This window comes from Sus scrofa, chromosome 6, assembly GCF_054392235.1.
Source record: "Sus scrofa isolate SSC_HxYL_T2T_F1_AM1 chromosome 6, Sscrofa_HxYL_maternal_Yorkshire_Landrace_v2.0, whole genome shotgun sequence".
NCBI classification, from domain to species: Eukaryota; Metazoa; Chordata; class Mammalia; order Artiodactyla; family Suidae; genus Sus; species Sus scrofa.
In genome coordinates this window covers 51,264,667-51,290,569 of record NC_139388.1, presented here as the reverse complement: position 1 = coordinate 51,290,569, position 25,903 = coordinate 51,264,667, and the positions used below count along the sequence as shown (strand labels likewise).

The 25,903-nt window shown below is 51.4% G+C and overlaps 2 protein-coding genes across 51 annotated transcripts in view; both read right to left on the bottom strand.

The window, feature by feature from the left end:
• The window catches only part of NFKBIB (NFKB inhibitor beta), a 1,076,695-nt gene that overhangs the window by 423,230 nt on the left and 627,562 nt on the right, over nt 1-25,903 (bottom strand). The gene's annotated exons all lie outside the window — the stretch shown is intronic.
• CATSPERG (cation channel sperm associated auxiliary subunit gamma) overlaps nt 5,882-25,903 on the bottom strand; it is a 30,937-nt gene continuing 10,915 nt past the window's right edge. For 4 of the 50 annotated variants that reach the window (XM_084960499.1, XM_084960501.1, XM_084960500.1 and 1 more), the window contains exons 8-29: nt 24,920-25,091; nt 23,373-23,510; nt 21,535-21,594; nt 21,204-21,335; nt 19,679-19,729; nt 19,443-19,572; nt 18,059-18,170; nt 16,430-16,588; nt 16,230-16,342; nt 15,108-15,321; nt 14,696-14,758; nt 14,396-14,594; nt 14,190-14,308; nt 13,968-14,048; nt 13,825-13,881; nt 8,851-9,007; nt 8,353-8,416; nt 8,133-8,228; nt 7,828-7,917; nt 6,684-6,776; nt 6,484-6,583; nt 5,882-6,392 (exon numbers count right to left, since the gene is read on the bottom strand). In XM_084960499.1, the coding sequence (XP_084816625.1) occupies nt 6,108-6,392; nt 6,484-6,583; nt 6,684-6,776; nt 7,828-7,917; nt 8,133-8,228; nt 8,353-8,416; nt 8,851-9,007; nt 13,825-13,881; nt 13,968-14,048; nt 14,190-14,308; nt 14,396-14,594; nt 14,696-14,758; nt 15,108-15,321; nt 16,230-16,342; nt 16,430-16,588; nt 18,059-18,170; nt 19,443-19,572; nt 19,679-19,729; nt 21,204-21,335; nt 21,535-21,594; nt 23,373-23,510; nt 24,920-25,091 (2,685 nt within the window). In that variant the 3' untranslated portion in view covers nt 5,882-6,107. Of the gene's footprint in view, nt 6,393-6,483; nt 6,607-6,683; nt 6,777-7,823; nt 7,918-8,026; nt 8,229-8,352; nt 8,417-8,612; nt 9,008-13,824; nt 14,595-14,695; nt 14,759-15,107; nt 15,322-16,229; nt 16,343-16,429; nt 16,589-18,058; nt 18,171-19,442; nt 19,573-19,678; nt 19,773-21,203; nt 21,336-21,534; nt 21,595-21,884; nt 21,950-23,372; nt 23,511-24,919; nt 25,092-25,903 lie in introns of those variants that run through there. The other 46 variants (XM_084960504.1, XM_084960507.1, XM_084960505.1 and 43 more) reach the window with 41 other exon arrangements.

The following is a 25,903-nucleotide window of genomic DNA, read 5'->3' as shown; positions in this document are numbered from 1 at the left end:
CCGTTTTTAATTGAGTTGTTTGTGGTTTTTTGTTGTTGTTGAGTCAGAGGAGTTCTTTATTTTCATTTTCGTTTGTTTTTGGCTGCACCCAAAACATGTGAAATTTCCCAGGCCAAGGATGGAACCTGCGCCACAGCAGGGACAATGGGGATCCTTAATCCCCTGAGGCACCAGGGAAAGGAGTTCTTTATTTTCTACATATTAGTCTTTATCAGATACATGATTTACAAATACTTTCTCTCATTCTATCAGTTGGCTTTTCACTCTGTTAATGGTATCCTTTGATTCACAAAAGGGTTTAATTTTGATGAGACCTAATTTATCTGTTTTCTCTTTTGTCACCTATACTTTTGCTATCATACTTAAGAAATCATTGACAGGAAATTTCCCGTGTAGCAGCGGGTTAAGGATCCAGTGTTGTGCAGTTAGGGTATAGGTCAAAACTCTGGCTGGGATTTGATCCCTGGCCTGGAAATTCCACATGCAGCAGGGCAGCCAAAAAAGAAAAAAAAAAAAAAAAACTTGGAGTTACTGTCATGGCGCAGCAGAAACAAATCCAACTAGGAAGCATGAGGTTGCGGGTTTGATCCCTGGCCTTGCTCAGCAGGTTAAGGATCTGGCGTTGCTGCGAGCTGTGGTGTAGGTCACAGACTCAGCTCGGATCTGGTGTTGCTGTGGCCGTGGTGTAGGTCGGCAGCTACAACTCTGATTAGACCCCTAGCCTGGGAACCTCCATATGCCATGGGTGCGGCCCTAAAAGGATAAAATGACAAAAAGAAAAGAAAAGAAAGAAAAAAAATTGACAAATCAAAAGTTTTATAATCCTAACTGTTAAATTTAAAAACCTGACCTGGTTTTGGTTAATTTTCGAACATGGTATAAGGTAAGGGTCCAACTTTTTCTTTTGCATGTGGATATCCAGTTTTCCCAGTACCATTTGTTGTTAAGAGTGTCCTTTCTGTTGCATGCTCTTGGAACCTGGTCAAAAACCAATTGACTGATATGTGAGGGTTTATTGCTAGGCTCTCTATTCTATTACATTGGTCTGAATGTCTGTCTTTATGCCAGTAGAACACTGTTTTAGTTACTGTAGTTTTGCAGTTTTGAAATTAGGAAGAATGAGTTTTGCAGTTTTGAAATTAGTAAGAAATTAGGAAGAATGAGAACAACAACAAAAACAAGTTTTGTTCTTTTGTTTCAGGATAGCGTGGCTATTTAGAGTCCTGTGCAATTCCATGTGAGTTTCAGGAATCAAATGCAAAATTGCCATGGGATTTTGATGGGATTTTGGATTTTGATTGGATTTTGATAGAGATTTCATTGACTGTCACTTTGAGTCATGTTAAGGGGCTAAATGGTGTTCCCCCAAAGTGTATATGTTGAAGCCCTAACCCCCAATACCTAAGAACATGACTATATTTGGAGATAGGGCCTTTTTTTTTTTTTTTTTTTTTTTTTGCATTTTATGGCTGCACCCACAGCATATAAAGGTTCCCAGGCTAGGGGCCAAATCGGAGCTACCGCTGCTGGCCTACACCACAGCTCACAGCAACGCCAGATCCCTAACCCACTGAGCGAGACCAGGGATCGAACCCGAAACCTCATGGTTCCTAGTCGGCTTCATTTCCACTGCACCACAACAGAAACTCCAAGATAGGGCCTTTTAAAAGGTGATGACATTAAAATGAGGCCCAGGAGTTCCCGCTGTGGCTCAGCTGAAATGAACTCGACTAGTATCCATGAGGATGCAGTTTCGATCCCAGCCTTGCTTAGTGGGTTTAGGATCTAGCATTGCCACAAGCTGTGGTGTAGGTTTCAGATATAGCTCAGATCCTGTGTTGCTGTGGCTGTGGCATAGGCCAGCAGCTGCAGCTCAAATTCAACCCCTAGCCTGAGAACTACCATATGCCACACTTTTGGCCCTAAAAAGCAAAAAAAGAAAGAAAGGAAGGAAGGGAGAGAGAAAGAGAAAAGAGAGAAAGAAAGAAAAAAGAGGTGCAGATGTGCCCTGATCCAACCTGAAAGGAGTCTTTATAAGAAGGGCACATTTGGTCACATCAAGAGACACCAGTTGGTGGAGTTCCCTTTGTGGCTCAGCGGTTAACGAACCCAACTGGCATCCATGAGGATGCAGATTTGATCTCTGGCCTCGCTCAGTGGGTTAAGGACCCAGCATTTCCTTGAGCTGTGGTGTAAGTCACACTCATGGCTCGGATCCCGTGTTGCTATGGCTGTGGCATAAGCCAGTGGCTACAGGTCTGTTGGACCCCTAGCCTGGGAACCTCCATATGCCATGGGTGCAGCCCTAAAAAGAAAAAAAAAAAAAAAAAAGAAAGAAAGAAAGAAAGAAAAAGAGACACCAGTCGGAGTTCCCACTGTGGCTAAGCTGGTTAAGAACCCGACTAGTATGCATGAGGATGCTTGTTCAGTCCCTGTGCTCAGTTTAAGGATCTGTCTTTGCTGCAAGCTGCAGTATAGGTTGCAGATGTGGGTCAGATTCCACATTGCTGTGGCTGTGGTGTAGGCTAGCAGCTGCAGCTCTGATTTGACTCCTAGCCCGGGAACTTCCATATGCTGCAGGTGCAGTCCGAAAAAGAAAAAAAAAAAAAAAAAGAGAGAGAGAGAGAAAGAAAGATACCAGTGATGTGACCCAAAGAGAAAAAAGACCAGGAGGCCACAGCAAGAGGACGACCATCAACAGGCCAAGGAGGGAGGCTTCAGAAGCCAAACCTGCCAACAGTTTGATCTCAAATTTCTGGCCAGAATTGTGAGAAAATAGATTGCTGTTGTTTAAGCTACCTGATCTGTGATATTTTGTTAGGTAGCCCTAGCAAACTAAGACAGACAGTATTTGTCGTCCTAACAACATTAATTCACAAAGATGAGATTCTTTCTCTTCATCTGAGTCATCTTTCTTTTCTTTTAGCCGTGTTTTATAATTTTCAGGTCAAGTCTTTTTCCTTCTTGTATAAATTTGTTCTTCAATATTTTATTCTTTTCATTGTAAATAGGAAGTTTGGGGGGGGCATGCCCGTGGCCAGGGATTGAACCCATACCACAGCAGTGATCTGAGCCACTGCAGTGATGCCAGGTCCTTAACCCACTGAGCCACCAGGAAACTCCCTGAGCTTCTGTTTCTACATCTACGAAAGGGGATAGTGATAGAATTTTTCTGACAGAACATCATGAAGATGACTTGCTAACGCAAGAAAGGGGATCTGCTATGAACCGAATGTTTGTGTTGCCCAAAAGTTCCTATGTTGAAAACTAACTCCCAGTGTACTGGTGTCAGGTGTCAAGAGGTGGGACCTTCAGGAAGTAATTAGGTTGCAAGGGCAGAGCCCTTATAATTGAGGTGAATGCCCTTATAAAGGAGAGCCCAGAGTTCCCTGGTGGCTGAGCAGGTTAAGGATATGGCGTCGCTGTGGGGGCTCAGGTTTGGTCCCTCACCCAGGAACTTCCACGTGCAGAAAAAAAAAAAAAACAAGCCCCTCACTCCTTCCACCTCATGAGGACACAGCAAAAAGATGGTCATCTAGGAATCGGGTTCTCACCAGACACTGAATCTGCCAGCACCTTGATCTTGGATGTGCCAGTCTCCAGAACGGTGAGAAGTACATTTCTACTGTTTGTAAGCCACCCAGTCTACAGTCTTCCATTACAGCAGCCTGAATGGACAGACAGGTCAAAATGGACATTATGTCATCGCATTTGTTGACAGATGAGTCTGTACCACCGACTGTGCACACAGCTTGACCACTGCTGACCTCTCTCCTGAGCCCCAGGCCTGAGGTTCTAGGCTCCTCTAGATATCTCTCAGATGTCCCTCACCCACCATGACCCCAAATGGCCTTAGTGTCTCCCCTGAACCTACTTTTTCTCCTGGGTCCTCACCTCAGAAACAGCCTCCTGTCCCCCAGTTCCCAGGGCAGAGGGCCAGGCCTTTTCATAAAGGTCCCCCTCACTCCTTCTCCTTCTGCGGCCTGCCAGCTTCACAGCCTGGTCACTAGGTCCCCTGCAGTCTCTTCCACCTGCCCCTTTTCCTCCCCACACTGTCCCCTCCTGCCCAGGTCTCAGGCTGACTGCCTCGAGTCCTGAGCCATCCTCCACAGGGCAGTCAAGGCATCTTTCTTTCTTTTTCTTTCTTTCTTTCTTTTTAGGGCCACACCCATGGCATATGGAGGTTCCCAGGCCAGGGGTGTAATCAAAGCTGTAGCCGCCGGCCTACACCACAGCCACAGCAATGCGGGATCCAAGCTGCGTCTGCGACCTACACCACAGCTCACGGCAACGCTGGATCCTTAACCCACCAAGCGAGGCCAGGGATCAAACCCGCAACCTTATGGTTCCTAGTCAGATTCATTTCTGCTGCGTCATGATGGGAACGCCTCTTTTTCCCCTTCTTAATATACATTTCCTTATGTGAACTGTGCTTCCCCACACATGAGCAAGAGATTGACTACCCTCAGCTCCAGGGGTGGGCTCTGAAGGGCTTAAACCCTTAAGGTCGCATCTCACTGGCAATGTGAGTAGTCAAGTAGTGAGCTTGGGACCCAACCCCATCCAATCAGAGTGACTGACAGGACTTTTGGCTAGGGATGTTGGACTCTCCAGCCCCCTTTTCCTCTGGACAATGACATGTGGATGTGCAGCCTCATAATGTGAGGGGGGCTGACCCGAGATCAGAGACCACCCTCAGAGGAGGACAAAGCAAGGAACACTACAGAAAAATGGAGCCAGAATTCCATGGACATTGAGGATTTCTGGATCAAAGTGTACCTGAAGCTTATATATTAACAAAGTCCATAAATTACCATTTCCACGTGGATCACTGAGTGAAATTTTTGCTAACTGCAATTGCAATAAAAATCCTTAAGGAATTCCTTCTTTTTTTTTTTTTTTTTTTTTTTTCTTCTGCCTTTTCTTGAGCCACTCCCACGGCATATTAGAGGTTCCCAGGCTAGGGGTCTAATCGGAGCTGTAGCCACCGACCTATGCCAGAGCCAAAGCAACACGGGATCCGAGCTGCATCTGCGGCCTACACCACAGCTCACGGCAACGCCAGATCCTTAACCCACTGAGCAAGGCCAGGGACTGAACCCGCAACCTCATGGTTCCTAGTCAGGTTCGTTAACCACTGCATCATGACGGGAACTCCAGGAATCCCTTCTTAAGTTAGATGCTAGATAGGTGTTGACATTCAAAAAAAATTTTTTTTTCATTTTTAGGCCCGTACCATGGCATATGGAAGTTCCTAGACTAGCCACAGCAACACAGGATCCAAGCCTCATCTGTGACCTACACCACAGCCCACGGCACCACCAGATCCTTAACCCACTGAGCAAGGCCAGGGATCAAACCCTCAACCTCATGGTTACTAGTCGGATTCATTTCTGCTGAGCCACAATGGGAACGCTGACATTCAAAATATTTAACAACTGGAGTTCCCATTGTGGACCAGCAGTAACAAACCTGACTAGTATCCATGAGGACTCGGGTTCAATCCCTGGCCTCACTCAGTGGCTTAAGGATCTGGCTTTGCTGTGTGACCCGTGGTGTAGGTCACAGACGTGGCTCAGATCTGGCATCACTGTGGCTGGGGTGTAGGCTGGCAGCTGCAACTCTGATTCGACTCCTAACCTGGGAACTTACGTATGCCACAGATGTGGCCCTAAAAAGACAGAAAACAAAACAAAAGCCCCCCCAAATATTTAACAACTGGTGTTAAACCTGGGCACTGAACAAACAGAACACACTGCAGGCCATAGCAATGGAACAGACCTGGGTCATGGAGCACCCTACTGGGCTGCAGACAGGTCAGGGGTACCCTGGGGAGGGGCTGAGTTGGCAGGCACACAGAGAAGCTACTATTTCCTCCAGCTTGGCACAGAAGGATTTTGATATTTTAATAACCTATGTGGCTGGGTGGTACAAATGAACTGAATATGAGTCCTTACAAAGGACCCACAGCCGGTGCTGAAATGAGAAGTGAGAATTCAAGTAAAACAGGAAAACCCGCCTGGGATGACTGACAGGTTTCATGTCCAATAGGGCCCAGGAAATGAGGGATGCGGGCGGGTGGGTGGCGTCGGGGTCGGGTGGGAGGCTCAGGTCTGCCACTTCCCTGTGGTTTCCTCGACTTCAGCCTTGCTCTCGGCCACCCTCTTGGAGAGGATGTTGGAGCTGCCTCTGGAGCTACTCCCAGATTTGGTTAAGGACGTTTTGTTGAAGGCCCTGGTGTTGGACGGGATGCTGTAGATGTAGGAGGATTCCGAGGCCATAATGTTGTTAATCTTCCAGCGAAAGAAGTTGCAGGTCTTCACCATGAAGGGCAACAGGAGGCAGAAGATGATGTAGAGGCTCACCAGGCCCACAAACACGCTGGTGGACACCTGCAGGCACCACGGGACAGGCAGGGGTGAGCAGACTCGGTGGGGGGGAGCCCCATCCACCCAGCAGGGCAGCCCCAGGGCAGCCACTCACCATGAGGATTAAGAAGGCCCGCTTGGCACTGAGGGGCAGCCCGTGGATGTGCAGCAGGAAGGTGAGCTGATAGTCGCAGTATGTGCTCTTGTCCACCCCTCTGGTGGGGGATGGGGTTCAGGACTGGGGGAGGAGGCGGGCATCTCCCCCACCCCCTGACACCGCCCCCTCATCCCGCCTGGGCCACAAGTCTGGCTCACCTATTGCTCACCAACACCTTGAAAAAGAATTCGGGGGCGAAGATGCTGTGGGGAATGGTGTCATGGCATGGGGAGTTCTCCAGACACAGCCACCTGGGGGCCCAAGTTCAGGCACTGGTGGTACACATCATGCCTGGCTCATACCAATCCTGACCTTTCCCTCCACCCCACAAACTCGGGGTGAGCACTAACTAGGGGCAATCTCACACCTTCCTCCCTGATAAACTCCTTCACTCATTCAGCCAGTGAGGCTGACTGGACCCCTGCTAAGTGACCACTGTTCGTTTACACATTCATTTCCGCCTGCCTTTACTTCTCCAGCTGTCAGTTCCTCTGCTGCTAGGCATTCGCCTGGATTATGGGTTGTATACCTATGATGTGGCAGCTCCTCATTTACTCCTTGCTGCCTTCATCCCACAAATGGAGCTGGAGCAGCTACTGGGTGCAAAGTCACATCTTCATTCATTCGTTCCTTTATTCAGGTATGCAGTAAATGCAGGTTAAATACTGACTAGGTGCAAGCTGGCTACTTTGTTCATTCATTCATTTCCTTCATTTGTTCATGGCATCATTTTCTTCCTCTCATTGAATCAAAAATAGTGATTGAGGTCTACGCTTACTCCTTCACTGTCTTAGTTCATTCATTAATACCTCCATTCAAATGTCAATAAATGTTGTAAATCGACTATTCTTCAATAAAACTTCAAAAAACGAAAACGATGTCAATTAATGCTTACCATGAATGCATTAATTGGTTCACTGTCTCATTTAACGAATACTGTGTGGTCTATTCTGGACCTGGACATACAGGGGAGACCCCATAGGAGACAGTGACAGCTCGGAGGGGTTGGGGGGGAAGGGGGAAAGTACCTGAGGACATGAGGTCCAGCTGTCCCATCTGGGACAGTCAGGAAAGTCCCCCTGGATAAAGTGGCATCTGAACTAAGGCCTGGAGAGTGAGAGGGACCAGCCCTGCACACAGAGGGTCCAACTTGTGTGAAGGTCAGCCTCATTTGAGGAACAGACAAATCGTCAAGGGAGCTTGAGGATCAAGAGCGCTCCCAGAGCCGGAAGGGATGGACAGGCCGGACAGGTTGTGGGCAGGTGGGGGTGAAGGGGAGCTGCCGTCCTCTCGGACACTTACTCGATGCCTAAGCTGTGGTGGGACATGATGTTGAAGGCCGAGTCCTCGGTGGTCGTTGAGTTCCTCGTGGTCCAGATGAGGCTGCCAGTCCTGGGCACCGAGGGGAAACCTCAGTGGGGGCGGGGCAGCGTGAGCGAGAGGAGGGAGGAGGGAAGACTTGGGTGGGCGGGGCCGAGATTGTGGGCGGGGCCTGAGATACCAAAGTGGGCGGGGCTTGCAGCCTGCGTTAGCTCTGTGGCTGGGAAGCTGGGAGGGCCCTCCAAGGGGAGAAAGGTGAATTACGGGCCAGGTGCCACGGGGTTTACTTGTCCAGGGGGCTGTTGAAGCGGTAGATATCCTCCTCGCTGTAGTCCTTGATGGTGTCCAGGGTGGGCCCACCGCCCACCACCTTCAGCACGTAGCTGTGCGGGGCAGAGGTGCACGTGGGCCGTCCGGTGTCCTGCAGCACCTCTACCACCCACCTCACTCCCCCACCAGCTGCCCCCATCCCACTCCCATCAGCCGCTGGCTCGACCAAGATTTTACCTGCCCTGAAAACTGCCCGAATCTCCCGTCACCAAATCTTGGATCAAGAAGAACGGGTAGAAGACTGTGGGATGGGAAGGGTTGAGGCCGGGAGGAGGAGACATTAGCTTGGGAAGTGGAAGCCCAAGAGAGGGAGGAAGGAGAGGTGAGAAGATGAAGCGGGGAGTTCCCGTGGAGGCGCAGCGGAAATGAATCCCACCAGGAACCATGAGGTTGCAGTTCGACCCCTGGCCTCGCTCAGTGGGTTAAGGATCCTGCGTTGCCGTGAACTGTGGTGTAAGTCACAGATGCGGCTCGGATTCTGAGTTGCTGTGGCTGTGGTGTAGACTGGCAGCTACAGCTCCGATTAGACCCCTAGTCTGGGAACCTCCATATGCCTGGGTGCGGCCCTAAAAAGCAAAAAAAATTAGGGGGGGGAGAAAGGGATGGGTGGGGCGGTGAGCGGGCAGGGAGGAAAGGCCAGAGGAGGGCAAAGCCGTGGGGGCAGAGGTCGCGCACTGTCGCGGAAGAGGAAACATGGCATCTCAGGGTCGACGTGCACGCAGTCGAAGTAATGTTTGTTCTGCAGGCGGTTGTACTCCAGTGTGTAGGTGATGTCAAAGGCCAGGCGCTTGCCTGGGGGGCAGCCGATAAGCAATGGCACCATCAGGTTGCCCTGAGTGGGAGGAGAAAAGCCTGGTTCTGGGGGCTGGGGTGGGGAGGACACCCCTCCCCCCATCACCACCATGTGCCAAGCTTACACTCACCAGAGGGTAAGGCAATTATTATTATTAAAATAATAACAACTGCAAACACTTTGGTAGCTCTTGCTGCACTCAAGGCACTGAGGGATGTTCTAAGCACTTAATATATTCAGATTCATTTAATTCTCAAAACAACCTTGCATGGTATAGACTATTAAATATCTTTTTTTTTTTTTTTTTTTTTGTCTTTTGTCTTTTTGTTGTTGTTGTTGCTATTTCTTGGGCCACTCCCGCGGCATATGGAGGTTCCCAGGCTAGGGGCTGAATCGGAGCTGTAGCCACCGGCCTACACCAGAGCCACAGCAACGCGGGATCCGAGCCGCGTCTGCAACCTACACCACAGCTCACGGCAACGCCGGATCGTTAACCCATTGAGCAAGGGCAGGGACCGAACCTGCAACCTCATGGTTCCTAGTCGGACTCGTTAACCACTGCGCCACGACGGGAACTCCTAAATATCTTTTTTTTTTTCTTTCTTTTCTTTTTAGGGCCAAACCTGTGACATATGAAAGTTCCCTGGCTAGGGGTCGAATTGGAGCTGCAGCTGCAGGCATACACTACAGTCAAGGCAACACTGGATCTCAGCCGCACCTGTGACTGTGACTTTTGCTGCAGCCTGTGGCAACACCAGATCCTTAACCTACTGAGCAAGGCCAGGGATGGTACCTGCATCCTCAGAGAGACAACATTGGTTTTTTAACCCACTGAGCCACAACGCTGGTTTTTAACCTGCTGAGCCTCCAAAATCTTCTTTTTTAGAGGTGGCAAGGTCACTTATTCATTATCCAAAGACACACAGCTGGTCAGTAGCAAAGCTAGGATTTGAACTGATATAGCTTGCTTCTGACTGGCTTCAGAACAAGACAGACAAAACCTCTAACACCTATGCCCAGGGAGCAGCCAACTCCTAGCTGGACTTTACAGAGCTGAGGCTGAGCCTGAATTCTCAAATAGGAGACCAGGGGAAGGATACATGAGGGACATAGAGCCCAGGATGGGGGTCAGGGAACCCCCATGACATTGACTTGGGAATGACGGCTCCTAGCCCATTTTGGGGGCAGGGCCCAAGGGTTTCACCCAATTGTCAGAGGGACACGGTGTCTGGAAACTGTGGCCTGGGCTCGATGGCTGCTATGGAGAGGGGTCGTGGCCAGGGATGAAGCACTTCCAGGACTGGCCTGAGACAAAGACTGTACATCTACCAGCCATTCAATCAGGGAGGCCTAATGGGCCTCTCGGATTGATTACCCACAACCGCCCTCAGTTTATGGCTCCTCACCCCTCCATGTTCAGGCTCAAAAGCCTTGGCCTCATCCTGGAAACCTCTCTCTCTCTCTCCCCCACAGTCCATCCAGATATCCTGTTGTCTCTAGACTTCAACACAGAGCCATGCTCGTCCCCAAACTCCAACTCCTGCCTCACTCCAGCTGCCCCTAACTTTTTTCCTCCCTCGTCTTCCTGCTCCTCCCAGGCTGTCCCCCACATTCAGCCAGAGAGACCCTGTGAACATCTGAGTCAATTCTCTGCTCAGATGGCTCCCAAGCTGCCCCTCACTCACCATGGCCCATGAGGCCTCAGTGACCTGCCAGTCTCCTCTTCAATCTCATCTCTCTCCCAGGTCCTCCTTGCTTGCCCTGATCCAGCCGCGCCTGCTCCTCACTCTCCCTTTAGTCTAACATGTGGAACACTCTTTGCCTCCAGGCTTCTCTGCATCTGCCCCTCTCGATGGCCTGCTTTCTGGCACATAACCACATGCTCGCCTCCTTCAAATCTTTGCTCAAATGTTTATTCCACAGCCAGGTCTTCCCCGAACCATCCTATGGAAAATGCTAGCCAGCCCCCTGCCCCGTGCCTGCGTCTTTCTTTCTTTCTCTCTCTCCCAGTCCTCATCGCCTCTTCACAGGATAATTTTTTTTTTTAATGGACACACCTGCAGCATATGGAAGATCCCAGGCTAGGGGTCAAATTGGAGCTGCAGCTGCCTGGCACAGCCACAGCCATGGCAACACAGGATCTGAGCCACATTTGCACCCTACACTGCACCTTGTGGCACTGTTGGATCTTTAATCCACTAAGGCCAGGGATCGAACCCGAATCTTCCTGGACACTATGTCAGGTTCTTAACCTGCTGAGGCACAACAGGAACTCCAGCATAGGATACCTTTTATTTGTCTTGCTTATTATTTGATTGTCTGTTCTGAATTGAATGTGTCCCCAAAAGGTATACTGAAGTCCTGATTCCCTGGTACCTGCCCATGTGACCTACTTTAGAAAAAAGACTTTACAGATGTAATCAAGCTAAGATGAAGCCACATTAGATTAGGGTGGGCCCTAATCCAAGGACCAGTGTCCTTATAAGAGGGAAACTGGGACACAGACACATAGGAAGAATGCCTTGTGAAAATGGAGACAGAGTTCCCACTGTTGTGGCTCAGCAGAAACAAATCTAATATCCATGAAGATAAAGGTTGGATCCCTGGCCTCACTCAGTGGGTCAAGGATTCAGCATTGCCAAGGGCCATGGTGTAGGTCACAGACACAGCTCAGATCCCTCATTGCTATACGGTTGTGGCGTAGGCCCACAGTTGCGGTTCTGATTCAACTCCTAGGCTGGGAACCTCCATATGCTGCAGGTGTGGCTCTAAAAAAAAAAAAGATATATATACATATACATATATGTGTGTGTGTGTATATGTGTGTGTATATTGGCTGAATGAATGAATAAGCTTAGGGTGCAGTGAGTGAAATCTGTTTGTGGTCTGTCCCCTTGACCCTGCCCCTGCTCCCCGCTGTGGGCCAGTGTCTGGAGCTGGCCTGGTGAGAGATGCCCCAAACCTTGAGCACTTATGTTAAACATATTTCTTCCTTCCTTCATCTACCATGTTTACATATTGAGAACCCACAGTTTATTCAATTAGTTCCAGTTTCCATTTTTTCCAGGATGAGAAGCCAGAGAGTCTCTCCCAGCCTTCCAAATATACAGATCTCTTGATCTGGTGATATGGGGGAGGGGGAGAGAGGGACAAAAAGCTTGAAAGGTCCCAGCCTGAGGACATGGAGAAAGAGTCAGACTATGTCCCACCTACAGCATCACTGTTTCCTTGTACATTAAAAAAAAAAAAAAAATTGCTCTTTTATAAACTTAATCTTGGAGTTCCCACTGTTGCACAGCAGATTAAGGATCCAGCACTGCCACAGCTGTGGCATAGGTCACAGATTCGGCTCGGATTCAGTCCGTGGCCCGGGAACTTCTATATGCTGTGGGTGCAGCCATAAATAAATAAATAAACTGGAGTTCCCGTCGTGGCACAGTGGAAACGAATCTGACTAGGAACCATGAGGTTGGGGGTTTGATCCCTGGTCTCACTCAGTGGGTTAAGGATCCAGTGTTGCCGTGAGCTGTGGTGTAGGCTGGCAGCTATAGCTCTGATTAGTCCCCTAGCCCCTCTGTATGCCTCAAGTGCCGCCCTAAAAAAGCAATAAATAAATAAATAAATAAACAAACAATAAAAACTTAATCTTTAGGTGGCTATTATAGATAGACATATACAGGGATACACACACGCATATATATAGTGAAAATTTCATTTCCATTTCAATTCTCCAACTGTCCTGCCTCTTCCCTATTCTGTGAGCAGGGAACAACTAGGAGTACTTTCTTGACAGTTTTCCCAGAGTTTCTCCATGCAAATGAAAGCAAACACAAATATATGTTCTCAGTTAACCTCTCTTAGGCTAACATTATATATATGCTGTTCCATCCTGTTTTTTCCTCTTGAAAATAAAATACACTTTGGAGACCACTCCACATCAGTATGTGGAGATCTTGGGTCCTCCCCCCCCCGCCTTTTTTTTTTTTTTACAGCTGCATAGTTTTCCATTGCATGAATGTACCACCATTTATTTAGTCCTTTCCCTATTAATGAACATTTAGTTGTCTCCAGCCTTTTGCTATAACAGTGTTTTGCCGATCAGAGTCCCAGCAGGGATCTACTGGGTCAAAACTGGAGATGTTATCAGGGTTATGAGAAAGAAGAAAATCATGCATATTGCTAAGGATAGCAGGAAACGGTTATTGGGCTGAGGTGAGTCACTCCTCCCTGCATTTGACCCTGAATATCACCTGAAACCCTAGGAGTTGGGGGCTGTTAAAAGCCCCTTTTAGAAACTGCTTTGGATCATGCCAATTCAAGAGGGAGAAGCACCAGAGCCTGTCTCCTGCAGAGTGGGAGGGAAGAGGTTGAGAACGCTGCCTCCCTTATTAGCTTTCAGGATTACTCTGAGCAGATATCTGCACCTCTCTGAGGCTCAGTGTCTGCCTCTGTGCAAAGGGGATACTGCATGTGTAAGGAAGTGAAAAACCCAACACACGTGAGCAGGCAGATGAAAAGCAAGGTGAGAAGGAAGGGCCAAGCTGGCCCACCTGCTGCCTTTGTGCCAACTGGGAAAAAAAGCTCCGTGTTGCAGATGCCATATCTCCCCCTACAGAAAAGTATCCGAAGGAACATACAAGCTTTTGTGGATTATATACAGAGCAGCCCTTTTTGAAAACATGAATGGATGAAAGGAGTGAGTGGGTGGCTGGGCAGGCCAATGACCGGAAATGAATGAGAAGGAAATTAGGAAAGCATTCATGGGATTCCCAGGAGGTGTCCTAGGCTTCGCCCTGCTGAGACTCAACCCAACCCCTTCCCTCCCAGCACAGGGCCCGGTACACCAAGTCCAATACTTGCATGCGAGGCCCCTGGTGCGTGTTCTGGAAGCAGTGCCCAGAAGAGCCCACCACCTGTGAATAGGAGCCGGTGATGATGCGGATCCACGGGCGCAGTCCTTCCCCTCATCTGCGTCCTCCCCTCCAGGCTCGGACCTCACCTTGATGAGCATGGAGGTCTTCATGAGGTGATGTCCGCTAATGCCCTGGTCAAAGCAAGTCCTTTTATCACTGAGCGTAACCTGAGGGTGGGGGCAGAAATGAAGCGACCTCAGGCGGGCAGGAGGACCCAGGGACCTTTCAAATAGCCGTGGTTTTCCAATAGGCCCACTGTCCCAGTAGTTCTGCCCCCATGTCGGCACCCCTTCTCCACCTGGTCTCACCCAGAAAAGCACCGAGTTACGATTAATAAGGTCCTTTTGCTTCACCACCGCCTCGATGCAGGCGGGGTCGGCCAGCACCACAGCCAGGCCCACCTGGCTCCCCGGCTGAGACGAAGCGCCTGCTTGGCAGAGGTAGGGGTTAAGGGCCTCCGGCCGGACCCTATAGAAGCCCCGCCCCCAGGCTCCACCCGGCCCCGCCCACAGACTGCTCTGGTCCTCCAAGTCGAACGCGTGCCCCCTGGCGGTCAGGAAGACAGAGAAACTGTAGATGGTGCCCTTGTCCAGGAAGATGCGCTCTGGCAGCTCGTTCTCCGCCTTGAGGTCGTAGATCTTTTCGTAGCTGGCCATGTCAATGTGCACATTGCCTGCGCTCTGCCAGTTGCTGGCCAGGTAAAAGTAGTAATCCTGGGGGACGGGTTGCAGGACAAAGTCAAGGCCCGCGCGGGGTACAGCGAGGGAGGATCCGGGCTCGGCCCTCCCTCTCACTGGCAGCTCCCTCCACGCACCTGGTCCTGCTTCTTGTTCTTCCACCAGCGCCAGGTGGGGTCGTGCACCGGGTCCGCGTAGGGCTGCAGGAACCGCCAACCCCGTGAGGTGGGCCAGGGGGCGTGCCCAGGCAGACGTCATCCCTGCACCCCTTCCTAGCCTCAGACCCCGATACAAAGCGAAAGATACATACTCTGGCGCGTCCCCAAGCCCGGCTTTCAGCTGGACGGCCACACCCCAAAAGCCGTCTCGGCTGAGCCGTCCTCGACCCCCTCCCCAGCCCCCCTTAGCCTCAGGCGCATGGTGGCGGCTCTGCTCTGCTCCACCCTCCGCGGCCGTTCTCCCAGCCAGCGGGCCTTGCCCGCTCCGCCTCTGCAGTCCCGCCTCAGACAAGACCCGGCCCGGCCTGCCCTGACGGCTTCAGTCGCCCACCTTGTCGTACATGGAGTGCAGCCAGAGCAGGTAGTAGACGAGGCCCTGATAGACAGCGAGCGAGTTATTGTTGTGGAAGCCTGAGGGCTCCAAGATGCGCGGCGGCTGCGCCCGGTAACGCTCCTGGCGCGTGTAGATCTGCGGGTTGGGCAGGTCCAGCAGGCGCATCACGGTGAAGGGGCAGAAGTTGGCGAAGGAGAGCGTCAGGTGGCTCCTGAGTGGTGGGAGTGAAGGTCCGCAGCTGACTCTTCCATGCCCTGGCACCAGGAGCCTCCGCAGACCTATTTCCACCTCTGCCTGCCGACTACCCAGGGCCAAGCCGGCCCTGACCTTCCTCCTCAGCCTCAGCCCCTGAACATATTCTCCTGGACGCCCTAGGTCCCTGGACTTCATCCTAGACTCACCCCACCCCTCCATGGTACTCAACCTGCTAAGTGTCTTTCCACCTCTCCCCTCCCCCAGCCACCTCCCTGGGCTCCTCTGCGGGTGAGCAGAAGGATCATTAATGAACCCAGTAAAACCTGACCTAGTAGCCTCTCCCCTTAGCCCCATCCTGGTTCCCAGGTCTCTCAAGATAAAGTTCAAGTTCCTTTGTTTTTTTAGGGCCGCGCCTGCAGCATGTGGAGGTTCCAGGCTAGGGGTTGAATCAAAGCTATAGCCGCTGGCCTAGACCACAGCCACAGCAGTGCTGGATCTGAGCTGCATCAGTGACCTACACCACAGCTCATGGCAATGCCGGATCCTTAACCCACTGAGCGAGGCCAGGGATTAAACCTGCATCCTCATGGATGCTAGTCAGGTTCTTCTCTGTTGAGCCCCAATGGGAACTAATCCCTCTCAGTTCTTGATCACCCAATATCTCCTTTCCTCCCCCAGGCCTTTGCACATGTGCCCCCCCAACACCCTTCTTCATGCCACCATCTGGCCAATTCCTCCTCCCCCTCAGGTCAAAGCTCATGAACCTCTTCCTCCCTGATGCACCTTTGCCCCCAGGCTCGGTCAGACCCTCCCTTGAGCCCTGAGGTTGTGGTTGGGGACGGCTTGGTCTCCCCCTTAATGGGGATTTCACCTGGGCAGTGCCTAAGGCTCTCTGACTGCTGCTGTGATCCCATATCTTCTCACCCTTGCTGCTCCAAGAGGTAGTGGTTGCCAAGCTGCTGGTACATCAGGAGCTGCTCCACAGGCACAAGCCTCTTGACGAGCCTGCCCTGCTGCTTGTCGATAAGGTACACTAGCTGCAGAGGGAAGGCAGGGGCCACAGGAGCTGGTATCCGCCATCCTGCAGCTCTCCTGAGTCTCCCCCGCAGCCCCCCACCTGGCACCTGGTAGAGTTTGCTGTCATCGTAGAAGAGGGTGATCATGGTCTCATTGGGGGCGTAGAGAGAGGACTGCTGCATCAGCTGAAGGCTAAGGTACAGCTCCCAGCCCTTGGACGGGAACAGCTTGTATACCTGGTAGCTGCCCTCCAGGAGGTACCAGATCTGGGGGTGCGACAGCCCGTGTGAGGACCACGGGCCCTCTGACCCCTCCCTCGCCATCCCTTTCCCTGAGGGGTGAGGTTGAGGCGCTCGCCTCCACCTGGGACCAGGTGAGCCATCGCTCTGCTCCCAGCCTCCCACCGCAGTAAATTTCTTCACTGTTTCAGTTGGCCTGAGTGTCTATTACTTGCAATGCACCCATTCCTAATATACACACCCGCTAAAGGCCGGGGTCCTGAGGGATGACCTCCTTTTCCCCTTTCACTTTTTGCACCCTACAGGGTCTCATCATCCCTTTGGCCTCAGTTTCCCATCTCTGCACTGAGGCCCACCCTCTCACCCTGCCTCCAACACACTTGGCTCTGGACTTGACCTCCTTCGCCCGGAAGATCCCCTCCGGTCTCCAGCATGGCCCCCCTCCACGTGGTGTCCTCTATGAAGCCCTCCCTGACACCCCTCCCAGATGGGGTCTGAACTTCCATTGGTTCCGTTTTGCCCATGGCAGCTCTGGCTACTCTGAGTGACATTTGAACTGACAATGTCAACTGACATTTGAACTGACAATGGAGAAGAGTCTATCTTCCCAACTGGATTCTAACCCCATGAGTGGTAGGGCCCAGGGCTGACTCGGCCACCACAATGTCCCCAGCACTGGGTCAGGCATACAGTAAGTGCTCAATATTTATGAACTGAACTGCAGGATGGAATGAAAGAGGGTCCCCTCTGGAAATCACATCACGACTCTAAGCACAGGACTTTCACTTTGCTGAGTAGCTTTGGAAGACACTTGTTTTTGTTGTTGTTGTTGTTTTTTTTTTTTTTTTTTTGTCTTTTTAGGGCCGCACCTGTGACATATGGAAGTTCCCAGGCTGGGGGTTGAAACAGAGCTGTAGCTGCAGGCCTATACCACAGCCACAGCAATGCCGGATCCTAGCCTCATCAGCAACGTACACCACAGCTCACGGCAACAGTGGATCCCTAAGCCATTGAGCGGGGCCAGGGATCAAACCCACGTTCTCATGGATACTAGTCGGGTGGTTATCCCTGAGCCATGATAGGAACTTTGACACAGCCTTTTTGAGATTGAGGCTTCTCAGCTGTAAATGGAGCTTTTCTTTCTTTTTTTTTCTTTTTAGGGCCGCAATAATTGCGGCATATGGAAGTTCCCAGGCTAGGAGTTAGTTTGGAGGTGCAGCAATGCCAGATCCCAGTCGCATCTATGACCCACGTCATAGCTTGTAGCAATGTGTGAGGCCAGGGATTGAACCCACATCCTCACAGAGACTAGTCAGGTTCTTAACCTGCTGAGTCACAGTGGGAGCTCCCTGTAAATGGAGTTTCTATTGCCCTTCCCCAGGGCCCCTGAGGACATTACCTCCCCTAGGTCCCTTTAACCTGACAGGGGAAAAAAAGAGACCCCTGGGACTTAGGGGTGGGCAGAGAGGAAGTGAGGAGAAGGACAGGGCAGCCCACCTCCTCGGTCTCTGTGACGATAGCCATGTCCCCATGGAATGAGTTGACCAGGTACTTGATAGACAGCTCCTTGGGGAAGTCCGCCAGGTAGATGTAGTTTTCTTTGTTATAGCTGCAGGGACAGAGGTGGGAGGTAGCGGACAAGGCCCCGGGGGGATATCTTCTTTCCCAACTAGGCCCAACATGACTCGTTCTCTATTAGCCTTGTGAGAAATGTGCAAAGGAAACCTGGACTCTAGCTTCTGCAACCTCCCTGCCTCCCACTCCCAATCCTCTGGCTGCCCATCTGTAAACAGGAGCATTTGACCAAACTGGAAGTTTGCCAACAGCCCACAGAGTTGACTTAGGGGCCCTAGGTTGTTTGTTTAGGTTTTTTTTGTTTGTTTTTTTTTTTTGCTTTTTAGGCCCTCAGCAGCAGCATATGAAAGTTCCCAGTCTAGAGGTCCAATCGGAGCTGCAGCTGCAGGCCACAGCCACAGCCACGCAGGATCTGAGCTGCCTCTATAGCCTACACTACAGCTCAGGGCAATGTGGGATACTTAACCCACTGAGTGAGGCCAGGGATTGAACTCACATCCTCATAGATACTAGTCAGGTTCAATACCACTGAGCCACAACGGGAACTCCTGTGCTTAGGTGTTTTTTTTTTTTTTTTTTTTGTCTTTTTGCTATTTCTTTGGGCCGCTCTCGCGGCATATGGAGGTTCCCAGGCTAGGGGTCGAATCAGAGCTGTAGCCACTGGCCTATGCCAGAGCCACAGCAACTCAGGATCCAAGCCGCGTCTGCAACCTACACCACAGCTCACAGCAACGCCGGATCCTTAACCCACTGAGCAAGGGCAGGGACCGAACCCACAACTTCATGGTTCCTAGTCGGACTTGTTAACAACTGCGCCACGACAGAAACTCCAGGTTTTTTGGGTTTTTTTCCTTCTTTTTTTTGGCCGCCCGACAGCCTATGGAGTTCCCAAGCCAGGCATCAGATCTGAGCTGCAGTCAAGACCTAAGCCCACCTAAGCCACACCTGTGGCTATGCCAGGATGGGATCAAACCCGCGTCCCAGGGCTCCCAAGATGCCATTGACCCTGTTGCGCCACAGTGGGAACTCCTCCCCTAGGTTTTTGACAGATGAAAAGCATCTTACCATTTTCCCAGGTGGTGCCCTTCTATTGCTCACATGGGTTGGGTCCTTTACCAGGTTTCATTTAAGAGAGGGCTCCCAGCTTTAAAACACTAGCTTCGCCCATTCTGTCCCACCCCAGCCCATGTTTTCCCCAGCACTGTCCTGACGATTTCCGGACTTGGGCATCCTCTGAAAACTTAGTGACTTCAAAAAGGACACCATCCTAGTGGGGCTGGGGAGGCCAAATCTGCTGGCTCTCTACCTCTGCAGGAGGAAGTTGCCCCAGATGAACAGCAGGTTGTTATACTCGTTGTAGGACATGCCTTTGGGAACCATCGGGACGTTGGTGTAAGATTCTGTCCCTAGGATCATCAGGAACTCGAGGCCTCGAGCTGGCAGGGGCAGAGGCAGAGTGGACACAGCAATGAGGTGGGGTCACCTGGACCCCTCCTGCCCCCCCCCCCCACTTTTTCAGGTCCCCCTGCCTTCCCCTCTTACCGTCAGGGATGAATTCTGGGATGGTGTAGAGGATGACCAGGTAATCACTGACTGCAGGTGAGGAGAACACAGCAGAGTCTCCCGTGGCCCTGAGCTTCCAAGACATGAAACCAGGCAAATCCCCAGCTCCCCAACCCCTCCCACCACTTCCCATTGGGCTCATTCGTCCTTAGAATTTCTTTATCTTCTTTTTTTCAGCTTTTTTAGGGCTGCACCCAAGGCATATGGAAGTTCCCAGGCGAGGGGTGTAATCAAAGCTGTAGCCGCTGGCCTATGTCACAGCCACAGCAACTTGGGATCCGAGCCACATCTGTGACCTACACCACAGTTCATGGCAACGCCAGATCCTTAACCCACTGAGCGAGGCCAGGGATGGAACCTGCGTCCTCATGGATGCTAGTCAGATTGATTTCTGCTATGCCACGATGGGAACTCCAGTCCTTAGAATTTCTTCATGTGAATTATAAAAAGGCCCGGCCTCTGAGAGGCTACAGACCTGTTAGGGCAGAAGATGTGCCTCTGACTCCTCAGCTGGGGAGCATCATGCACAGCCTATGCAACTGTACATGTACGAGAGTTCTACTCTCACTTGGAGGAAAATCAAACCAAGTCTTACAGTTGATCCTGTTGTGCCACGGTGAGAACTCCTCCCCTAGGTGTTTTTTGTTTTTTTGTTTTTTAAATTATTTATTTATTTATTTATTTGGTCTTTTTGCCATTTCTTGGGCCGCTCCTGCAGCACATGGAGGTTCCAAGGCTAGGGGTCTAATCGGAGCTGTAGCTGCCAGCCTACGCCAGAGCCACAGCAATGCCAGATCCAAGCTGCATTTGCGACCCACACCACAGCTCGTGCAACGCCGGATACTTAACCCACTGAGCAAGGCCAGGGATTAATCCCGCAACCTCATGGTTCCTAGTCGGATTCGTTAACCACTGCGCCGCGACGGGAACTCCTGTTTGTTTGTTTTTTGTTTTTTGTCTTTTTCTAGGGCCACACCTGAGGCATATGGAGGTTCCCAGGCTAGGGGTCTAATCAGAGCTGCTGCCGCCAGCCTACACCAGAGCCACAGCAACGCCAGATCCGAGCCGCATTTGCGACCTACACCACAGCTCACAGCAATGCTGGATCCTTAACCCACTGAGCAAGGCCAGGGATCAAACCCACAACCTCGTGGTTCCTAGTCGGATTTGTTTCCGCCGCGCCACGGCAGGAACTACTCCCCTAGGTTTTTGACGGGTGAAAAGCATCGTATCATTTTCGAGTCACGAGGCCCTCCTCTGTCTGGCGTCTGCTCACCTCTCCAATCTCCATCCCTCCCCTTCCCCTCTGTTCCAGTCTCATTAACTTCCTCATACTTTCTCCAGCCCACCCAGCCCATTAAGACCACTGCCCCTTACCCAGCAGTGGCATGAGCCACATTTCCCTCCCGAGGCCGGCTGGGCACAGACCCCATAGGATGGGCCCACAGCTCACAATCTGAGCTCCTGCCCCTGCCCTCTCAGCCCCCCATGGCTCCCCAATTACCCAGGTTGTAGCTGACCACCAGGAAATACTTCCTGGAGGCGGGCTCTTCAATCTCCACCAGCAGCAGTAGATCGTAGTCACCAGCAATGAACACGGCCCAGGTTATGGAGCAGTTGACCACTGGCAGGGAGGCTGAAGGTCCAGAGTGGCCTCTGGACCCCACCCCGCTCCATGGTCTCTGTGACTGCCACACCTATCCCGGTGACCCTATACCCGTGCCCAAGAAATTTCCCACCCTTCCATGCTTCTACCCCGCCCCCAACCCCTCCAAGTCCAACACACACTCCCTTGCCTCCCCCACCCGCTGCAGACCCATCTGGAAGCTGGGTACCTCGTATCCCATTGCACACGGACTGCTGCCTGGGTAGCAACTCGAAGGACACGCGGCCATCTGTGGGGCAGGGCAGGTCCATGCTCAGGTCCTTCCCACCCCGTCTGGCACCCCCATTGCATCAGCTTTCCAATTGTACCAGGTACACAATCCCTGGGCCTCCCTCTTAGTCCTTGGGATTCCGTGGGGCCTGTCTCCCCTAACTGGCCTTTCAGTCATTCACAACTGGCTTATGAGACTGTGTCAGCCTCTGGTCACAGAGATTGGCTCAGGACTGGCCACGTGACCCAGAATGGGCCAATAGAGCACACCTTGGGATTTGTGCGGGAGCTAATGAGACGCTGACTCACCCTCTCCAGGTGACTCCTACTGGTGGGGGATGTGAGCCTTGAGTTCCTGAAGGCCATCTTTAACCCTCGGGAGAAGAATATCTACCTGAAAACGAAGCTGAGGAGTTCCTGTCGTGGCTCAGTGGTTAATGAATCTGACTAGGAACCATGCAGGTTCGATCCCTGGCCTTGCTCAATGGGTTAAGGATCTGGTGTTGCTGAGAGCTGTGGTGAGGTTGCAGATGTGGCTCGGATCCCGCATTGCTGTGGCTCTGGTGTAGGCCTGTGGCTACAGCTCTGATTAGACCCCTAGCCTGGGAACCTCCATATGCTGCAGCATCAGCCCAAGAAATGGCAAAAAGACAAAAAAAAAAAAAAAACCAAAAAAAAAAAAATGAAGCTGAATCACAGGCTCATAACGATACACCCTTGAATAGCACTCACCATGAGCTTAGCACTGCCTTAAGAACTTTGTATACGCCAACTTGTTTAATCTTTTATCAACACAATGAAGCAGGTACTAGTACTATCACTCCCATATTGCAAATGAGGACATGAGACCAAAAAGAGAGGCTAAGTCACCTGTCTAAAGCCACAGAAGACTTGGGTGGGTGTGCTAGAGCAGTCTCTCTCCAGAACCTGTGCTACAGTCCTTACGCTATGCTACCTTCCCAAGAGATAAAGTCCTGATGATATACCCTGTGAGCCCTGGATCCAGCCATGCCTGATGCTGGATCCTGGTCTTTTCACTTATGTCTACAATTTTTTTTTTTTTTTCTTATCTCTACACCTGTGGCATGTGGAAGGCAATGCCAGACTTTAACTCATTGAGCAAGGCCAGGGATCAAATATGCATTCTCACAGAGACAATGTTGGGTCCTGAATCTGCTGAGCCACAAAAGGAACTCCCATTTACAAATTTTCTATGCTTAGGGAGTTCCCATCATGGCTCAGAGGAAGTGAATCTGACTAGCATCCATGAGGACACAGGTTCGATCCCTGGCCTGGGTTAAGGATCCGGTGTTGCTGTGAGCTGTGGTGTAGGTCAAAGATGCAGCTCGGATCTGGCATTGCTGTGGCTGTGGCATAGGCTGGCTGCTGCAGCTCTGATTCGACCCCTAGCCTGGGAACCTCCATATACTGTGGGTGCGGTCATAAGAAGATAAAAAAAAAATTTATGCTTAGATATGATTTTTTTGACCAAGCCACAGATCAAACCCAAGCCACAGCAGTGACAACACTGACTCCTTAACCACTAGGTCACCAAGGAACTCAAATGATTTTTGAATTGGGCTTCTGTCCTTTGAAACAAAACTGATCATGAAAGATGTATAATACACTCCAAGCCCTGCCCCTACAAATGCATAAACCTCTGAGACTCATGGGAGAACCTCCAGCCTGTGACCCCTCCTGAAGGAAGATGGTGAAGGTTGAATTCTGGGATCAGAATTCTTAGGGGTGAGAGGGTACGGAGAGGTCTCTTGGGCTGCCAGAGGGCCCCAAGCTCACCTGTGATGGTTCCAAAGTGGACGTAACCTTCGTGCTTGCCCGTGGTGAGGGCCATGACGTACTCAGAGCCGTTGCTATGGAAATGCACGGGGCATAATTTCTTGACGCACTCGTTGGCCAAGATACGAACCCATCTACCTGTGAGGGCCAGGACAGACATTTGAGCCTGGCACCTGGGCCCCCATCCACATTTCCCCCATCCACTGGAGTGAGTGTCCAAGATGGTGTCTTAGAGGCCCTTGACATAAGGCCCCAGCTGCCTTTGAGAAAATCCCCCCTGCTCACACTCTGTCCATGGTGTTCAGGTTGGGCTGATCCCACACTTGCATTCCCCTGGCCAGAGGGTTGGGTTCTGAGCTGGGTGTGTGATCTCAGCTTGTAGCCACTAATAAAGAGATGTTCTTTCCTGGGGCTCCTCAAGAGCTTAAAAGTCGGCAGTTGCTGGGTTGTTGCTGGGCTATAGATGGGGCAGCTACAGTGAGCTCCTGGATCCAACTGTGCCTGAAAACAACATGTTCCTGAGTTTTTCATCTACCTAAGCCAATAAACATCCCTTTCTTTGACTTAGATCTATTTTAACTGGGTTCTTCCCACTGTCAATGTGCCCTAAGAAAGAAAGGGAGAAAAATGAAGCTGCTGGGCACATTCATTAACTAATGAAGTACTGGTTACAGTGCAATTTTCTGTGACCCTATAAGTTGACATCACTCAATCATTTGTTTTTGGTTTTTTTTTAGGGCTGCACTGGCGGCATATGGAGGTTCCCAGGCTAGGGGTTGAAATCAGAGCTACAGCTGCCAGCCTCCACCACAGTCACAGCAACATAGGATCTGAGCCGAGTCTGCAACCTGCACCACAGCCCACGGCAACGCCGGACCCTTCACCCACTGAGTGAGGCCAGAGATCAAACCCACAACCTCACGGTTCCTGGGCAGATTCATTTCTGCTGCGCCAGGAGGGGAACTCTGTCATCACTCTTTTATATGGAGCACGAGGGTGGGGGTGAGAAAAATGTGTAAAAGATGATGCTGAATCAAAAGCCTCTCTTTTTCCTCTCTGATCAACCTCCTTCATGGCTTTGCCTCACCAACAGCCCATCTTTATTTCTCTTGCTTTCTGACTCTCCCCAACTGCCCCAGTTTCTCTCTTGGTAAGCATCCTGCCCAGCATGTCTTTCTGACTCTGTGTCTGTGTCTGTGTGCGCATGTGCACCTGCACATGTGCGTGTGGGTGGGTGGGGGTGTGTCTCTCTCTGCCCCCTCCCTTCACTCCCACACCTCTCTCTGTCCTCAGTCGGTTTACACTCCTGGGAAAGTCAGGATGAAAGCTTCCCCCAGCACATGGAGGTTCGGAGGAGGCCGCAGCAGCCATGCTTCAGGAGCCAGAAGTCCCTGCAACAGCCCGCTCCCCACCCATGGCAATTCCAGTCCCAGGTGCCTCCGGTCATGGATTCACTGAGGCGCCCTCCCTGGGGCTCCGACAGGCAGGTCCCTTGCCTAGGATGCTATGGACACCCAGGTAATGTGACCTGGTCACTGCCCCCTCACCGCTGCCATGGTTGGTCTCATGGAGTGTGGTATAGGTGCCGGTAAAATAGTAGATGAGCTGGTTCTGCCGAATGAAGAGGGTGCTCTCGGTGGCGATGGCATCATAGATGGTGGCGGTGAAGTTGGCCTGGGGACAGTAGAAGGAGCCTACCCAGCAGCTGTCAATGCTCAGCTGCAGGGGAGGAGAACCCATGGTGAGCAGGCGACCTTGATCTCAGCCCCTGTGTCCTGCCTTGAGGAGGGGGAGGCAGCCTCTCTGACGACTGCTTGGGATGGATACAAGCAGCTGTCCTCAGGGTGCCCTTCCTGCTCACTCCATCTTGGTGGCCACACTTCCCCGACAAGCTCCCCCTGGAAGCAGGTGACCCACGCCAGAGCCAGGAGGGGCTTTCTGTGCTCCCTAGAGATGGGCAGGGCACAATGCACTCAATGGTGCTCAGGAGTCCTGGTTCCCCAGGCCAAGGTCAGGGTGGTACCGATGTGGATGCAAAGGATTCCATGTTTGACCCAAGGCACACTTTTTTGGCCTTGTGGAAGCTCCTGGGCCAGGGATCAAACCCCACATCACAGCAGTAACCTGCACTGACAACTCAGTGTCCTTAACCACTAGGCCACCAGGGAACTCTTTTTTTTTTTTTTTTTTTTTTTTCTTTTCAAGGACACACCTGTGGCATACGAAGTTCCCAGGCTAGGGGTTAAACTGGAGCTGCAGCTACTGGCTTATGCCACAGCCACAGCAATGCGGGATCCTAGCCGCATCTGTGACCTACACCACAGCTCACAGCAACACTGGATCCTTAACCCACTGAACGAGGCCAGAGATTGAACCCTCATCCTTGTGGATACTGGTTGGGTTCTTAACCCACTGAGACACGACGGGAATTCCAGGGAACTCTTATATATTATACTTTTGTATAACCGGAGGAAATTGACCAGGTTAGATGATATTAAGAAAAACTGACTATGACTCAGTTAGATGATAGG